A 6871-nucleotide genomic window follows, 5' to 3' on the forward strand; every position below is an offset into this window, starting at 1 on the left:
TGGCGATACTCACGGATTGCGCGCAAATTTTTGCGAAGTACCCACTTATTTAGTTAATCTTTAATTTTATATTCTGTTCATATAAAGTTATCGTTCTCAGTTTGGTTATTATGTTTCCAATCCAAAGCTAGTGTTACTAAAAATTATGCTTCTCTCACGTTAGTGAATTGTTTTAATTCTTGGGGAAATAAAAATCTTAAACTAGATATAAATTCAATTATCATAGCTCAATATACAAAATCTGACCCCAGAAAACAGTTATTGTGTAAACTTAAAAGCGAAGGCAAAATTTCAAACAACAGCTACATTTTATTTGAAGCAGAAAATTACCATCAGAATACTATTAAGTATTTATTACATAAAAAAGAAGTAGTAAAAATATTAATTCGCAGAAGAATGGGACACCTGGCCTATTATATTTACCGGTGATTTTACTAATACTTTAGCACCCGGGCGATCTCAGTTGCACTTTAAAGTATTGTTTTCAATATCAGAGTTATTATTCCAGCAAATACAATTATTTCTTACAAGTTTACAGAAATAACAAGTTATATTCGTACCCTTACTAATACTAAAAAACTAATCTCAAACTACGAAGAAATTTTACCACAATGCAAGAACCTCTAGGATAGATTAAACATATTTGAATATTTTTTCATTACGTGAGAGTTATATTGATATATACCTAAAATTATATTCCGCATAAAGTGTCCGTCATGCAACAACTAATCGTTGAAAAGTTATCATAGAATCGATTAAAAGAAAAGCAGCAGGCTAATCTAGAAAATTACCTTGAATTATATTCTTAAATTTTGAAGCAAGACCTTCTGCTTCGCATTTTGATAATACTTTACTTAACGATAATACCTATTATGTATAAATATTCTTTATAAAGGTCTAATTTATTTAAATAACGTATTTATCATAGTTTTGATTTCACTAAAGCTCTCTAAACATCTACCTGGTAAATATGAAAATCTCGAGGATGCAGCGACGAAGTATAATTTATGGTTAAACAAACTTACCTTAAGTGAAGTTTGACCGTAATTATACGAGTCGCTGCATCCGAAGAGATTTTCATTCCCGCCCTACCCCTAAGTTTACACTTAACTCACCCTTACTTAACTTTAGCGAAATCATACTCTGAAATGAATGACGACTCGACGGTTGGAGGGGTGTGACGTAAGCGTGCCCCACTACCGCCGGATATCGAGTCATAACAAGTACTTTTTTGTATTGTATGCTCTAAAATGTTCGATGCCTAGTACAATGAGAAGTGGACTACCTGGTAAATATGAAAATCTCTTCGGATGCAGCGACTCGTATAATTACGGTCAAACTTCACTTAAGGTAAGTTTGTTTAACCATAAATAATATTAGTAAATTATCCAATATGCCACATCTGAAGCTTTTAATGGAACTTTCGAGTTGGTACCCACTTACATGTATTTAAATACTAGCGACCGCCCGCGACTTCGTACGCGTGGATCCCGTTTTACCCCCTTCATCTATCTTACGCGGTTTAGATTTTTTCATACAAATGTTTTTTCCCGCTAACTCCCGTTCCCGTGGGAATTTTGCAATATCCTGTTGTAACTATGCTTTAAGTTTACTAAGGTACCTGCATGCCAAATTTCAAGCGTCTAACTTAAGCGGTTTAGATGTTTCATACAAAGGGATTTTCCCGCTAATTCCCGTTCCCGTGGGAATTCCTAAGTATCCTATAACCTGCCTAAAAGTATGAAGAATAATTGTACCAAGTTTCGTTAAAATCTGTCGAGTAGTTTTTGTTTCTATAAGGAACATACAGACGGACAGACAGACAGACAGACAGACAAAAATTTTACTGATTGCATTTTTGGCATCAGTATCGATCACTAATCACCCCCTGATAGTTATTTTGAAAATATATTTCATGTACAGAATTGACCTCTCTACAGATTTATTATAAGTATAGAATAGATTATCCAATATGCCACATCTGAAGCTTTAAATGGAACTTTCGAGTTGGTACCTATTTATATTTAAATATTATCTAAGCACTACCTTCAACAACTACAATCTGTCCCATTTCATAGTCGCAAAAGCAAATAAGTCTTTCTGCATGGAACTGGCCTTACACCAATTATGGGGTGATTCAGATTCCGCCACGCAAGCACATTAAAGAGGTTGAGAGTGGGTATCCTTCTTTTGAAGAAAAAGAAGGATACCCAAGAATTTGTATCGAACATAACCTATAACAAAGTTCAACTAACGGCTAAAAATAAAAGGACATAACGTAAAGATAAATATAATTTATTATTTAACTAAAGCAAACTGCAACAATACTATGGTATACGTAGCGATTAGTGACAAAAGTTTCCGAGGGGTAGTAGCATCAAAAGTGAACAAGTTACAAGGCGCCATCTTCAAAGTAATTTTGGATAAACGGATGATATTTTTGTGCATTCGCTTTTCTTGTACTGAAAATAAAGAAGAATTTATATTATTGACATTATGTTCGTTCGTTTCAGCCAAATTACCTCTACTGCTGGACAAAGGCCTCCCCCAAGGCTTGATTGATTGTCATTGTGACTCAAGGATTTTGTGTGCTGCAGTGTGTTATAGTCATCATGATCAGCTGGTCATTACATCTCCATATCAGGAACATGACTCTCTAATTTACCAGAAACAAATGGCCAAGATTGGGGAGGTCTGATGTTCGTAATTTCTGCCTTATGCTTCAACCACACCAACGCATGCAGGTCGCCATCGCCGCGCGATCATAGAAAAATGACAGGTAGCGCGGACTGTCATGAGTCGCGCGACCTGTCATTGGCCTTTGATCGCGCCGGCGATGGCAATCTGCACGCGTTGGTGTGGTTGAAGCTTTATTTCTTTTAGCTTAATGTGCTATTGTCCGTATATTGTCTCACCTGAACACTGCTTGCGTGCCACCTGCATCAAACTATTGACCATCACTTCGTTCAGAACATCATAAAGTCTTTGTAACTGAATGCACAATATTGTGTCCATTATAAAATTCTTCATTATCCATACAATGGTAGATAAGGAACTGAATATAACTAATTCCTGGGGGAATAAAAAAGATAATGTAAAACGTCATTATTTGGAAAAAAAAATCGCAAAATAGACTACGTATACTTTCTAAATGCTAAACTTTTAAACAAGAAGAACCGTAGCATATCAGGTTAAAAATATTTATTCAATTTAGACCACAAGTGGCCCTTATGAACGTCAAAATATAGTAAGTAAATAAATAATTTTGATCTAGATATACACAAAAAATACTTACGGGGCTCACGACAGTTCGTTTCATAATGGAGATAAGGGCTTGATTGTAATAAATACCGCTCATAAAGGTTCCAACGCAGTGATATAAAACCTAAAATTCAAATAAAATAAATTACATGGTTCGGTAATTTTACAGATATTTCAATATTATTAAATTTTATCAATTTTTACCATCAACTGAAACACTTTTTTTGAAATATTATAAGCCTCTAAGACATGAGCGTAAAGTGCCAGTTTATTATTCCAATGGTAACATTTTTCTTGGTAATTTAACGATGTCGTATTAGCCCTAAAGTGTTTCACGTCACTCAGCCACTGTTTCCATGCAATTCTTAAAGCCACGATGATTTGGGTAGTATAAATGACATTGTTATCAAATGTAATTAAACTCAACATAAATATAATCATTGGTATCTGTCCTCCGAAGAGATATAGGTACGCAAAAGCATTGGTCAAGTAGATGGAAATACAGACGATGACGTAGGCCCAACTGCACTTGATGACAATGTTGCTTTCCACCAACATTTTATACTTATACATGTCTCTAAATTTCAAGACAAGGTTAATATTGTCATCTCTATTAGCGATACATACGTATAGGTTTATTGTAACCCCAATACTGTAGAAAAACAAGTCAAACATTTTGATTATATTTGCCAATGATGCGACTATTCCATGTTCGTTTATTTCTAAGCGATTGAATAATAAAACAACAAACACGAGCATACTTGTAATGCATATTATTAAAGATGATAAGCTTTTGTGAGTTATAAAGTTATCGCGAATGGTGTACTTTGTAAAGAGGAAAACAGACTGCAGAAAATTCAAAGGTCTGAAGAATTTCTTAGTTTCTTCATCAACAGTATTGAAAAGTAAATATTCACTTTTACCAATATCTAACTTGCGAGACATTGTGTTTTGGTTATTATTGTAACTTTTCTGGCTTCAAAGATAACTAAAACTAGTCCATATAATTAATTAATTGTACTTCTAAAAATTGGTCCTGAAATTAATCAAATTATTTATTGTCTTAAGGCCAAGCTATTCAAATTAACGAAATGTAAAAATAGATTGTGCTTTTTATATCAAGAACAAATTACAACAAGAAAAATGACCATTTTAAAAAGGAAATTAGAGTTGCCATTTCGTAGCTCTGGACCAGGGTTGGACTCTACGGGAGAGACGGAAAATGTGATCTGATTGTAGAAAAAAAAAACAATTTAGACCCCTGTAGGAATCAATAGCTTGGGCTGTTAATTAATTCTTAAGCCCTCATAACTTTATTCTCGCTCTACATCCTAGAGAATTGGGCATGGCTGAAAACCAGTGTTGCAAGGATCTCTCCTTACAACGTAGACTGAGCCAAGTCCAATTGCCTTCGGTGTACTTCATATTATTATACCTAGTTGTAAGTCTAACTACCTGTACCTGTCTAATGGTTCGAAGGCAATAAATACATTTTTTATTTTATTTATTTATTTAATCAATAGGAACAGATATGGAAGACCACCAGATCCTTATTGGTGGAACATTACACCAGTTAGGAATCGGCTCATTTCTTCTACAAATTGGAAGACTATCGGTCGACTAAACGTCTGTAGTTTGCGGGGAGTCTAACGTTAATAAAATCTGACGACGATATGAAAATCGCTTCTTTTAAAAAAATTGTTAGACAAACTTATGGTACGTGCTGGTCATGTGGTATGTGCATAGTTGTCCTTTAGTAAAAAAAAATATTTGTTATTCCTTAATTTACTTCTTAACTGTGTTAGAAATTTTCTATTTAGCTTGCCCTTAAGAAATTAATAAAGCGTTGTAATACATTGTGATTAATGGTTCACAATTAGGTTTCCTAATATTGTTAATAGTAGTGCCACCAACGTAATTTAATTTCGTTTCTCAAATTAACTTAATTTTTTCCACTCAGCCTTTGTGAACTTTTGGTTAGAGAATTCGACTTTTTTAGGGTTCTGTTAGTCCTGACAAGTATATTAAGTCCTTTTTTAAAAGTAACTAATAATTATGCGTCACATTTCAAAACTCATCAAACTTTTCTATGGAAATGAATTAATATAATTGGTCAATACAATTGACATAATATTAAACTTGTCTAAACTCAGCTACCTCCAGTGCTAATTTTGGGACACCCTGTATAGATTATAATGAATGAATAGAAGTGTTTTAAAAAAGGTCTACTGTAAAATTATGAAATATATAATGACGATGATGGTGCTACTAACGAAAATTATGCTGATGGTCTTTAAGACATTATTGAATTAAAAGGGAAAGAATGGAAATTTCTTAAACTGTCAACTATACCTATAATATTAGGTGCACTAGACTTTAGCAATCTTCAATACATATTAGTAAACTAGCGGCCGCCCGCGACTTCGTACGCGTGGATCCCGTTTTACCCCCTTCATCTATCTTACGCGGTTTAGATTTTTTCATACAAATGTTTTTTCCCGCTATCTCCCGTTTCCGTGGGAATTTTGCAATATCCTGTTGTAACTAAGCTTTAAGTTTACAAAGGTACATACATACCAAATTTCAAGCGTCTATCTTAAGCGATTTAGATTTTTCATACAAAAGGATTATCCCGCTAATTCCTGTTCCCGTGGGAATTCCTAAGTATACTTTAACCTGCCCAGGAGTATGAAGAATAATTGTACCAAGTTTCGTTAAAATCCGTTGAGTAGTTTTTGTTTCTATAAGGAACATAAGCCTTGATCACACGTACTGAGTAATCGGGCGAGACAATGCTCTCGGCCGAGTACTCGGTGCGTATGAACATAGCGCCGAGTGATCGGCCGAGTGCTCGGCCGAGAAAAGCGACGAGACAGTAGCTCGACTCCCGTTCAACTTACTAGGCCGAGTATCCACCCTCCCGCTGCCCCGCACCAGGCCTGGCTCACTCCGCGCGGTACATCCGATAATTACCTACAGCGAAGCGCCCCGCCGGCGGGTATTATATCAGTCGAGTGTCACGCGCGCGCCCGTCAGGACGCTGGCGTGCGTTGTAGTATGATTATAATTCTATGATCGAAGTATTATTTAAAAATGGACATAAAAAGAAAGATATATTGTGCGGCGTTCGGGTGTTTAAATTCGAAAAGAAATCTACCGGTTTTATCTTTTTTTTTCGCTTCCCAAAGATGCTGAAAGGTATGTTGGCCATGTAGGTAATCAATAATTCTTAGGATAGTATAGGAACCTAACCTACCATGACGACTACTGCTCAGAATTCGTTCGTTCGTTTCAGCCAAATGACGTCCACTGCTGGAAAAAGGCCTCTCCCAAGGTTTTCCATAATGAATGCATACTTACCTACATACGTACCTCATTACAAATAAGTAGATTAATTATTTTTTCACTAGACAGCAACCCTAACAGCGTAAGAAGAGTTCAGAGGCACGCGATAGAAAGAGACAAAACTTGTAGGTGAATAAAATTGTAGGTACGTAGTGCTGTGCGAGCTGAATTCCACTGTATCGCGTCGTAACAAGACTCGCATTTATTTAAATCGTTTTGCGGAGTAATCCTTCTGTACCTGTACTATTACTTATTCTGTGCCCGC

At 35.5% G+C, this 6871-nt stretch overlaps 1 protein-coding gene across 1 annotated transcript; it reads right to left on the reverse strand.

Annotated features, from left to right (window-relative positions):
* Positions 1-2298: 2298 nt before the first annotated feature.
* LOC135082983 (uncharacterized) lies at positions 2299-4206 on the reverse strand. Its single transcript, XM_063977745.1, has 2 exons — positions 4023-4206; positions 2299-2462 (listed from the first exon to the last, which is right to left on the reverse strand). Exons 1-2 carry the CDS (start codon positions 4204-4206, stop codon positions 2299-2301), a joined length of 348 nt encoding a protein of 115 aa, XP_063833815.1.
* Positions 4207-6871: the final 2665 nt, after the last annotated feature.

Source organism: Ostrinia nubilalis, chromosome 22, assembly GCF_963855985.1.
Source record: "Ostrinia nubilalis chromosome 22, ilOstNubi1.1, whole genome shotgun sequence".
NCBI classification, from domain to species: domain Eukaryota; kingdom Metazoa; phylum Arthropoda; class Insecta; order Lepidoptera; family Crambidae; genus Ostrinia; species Ostrinia nubilalis.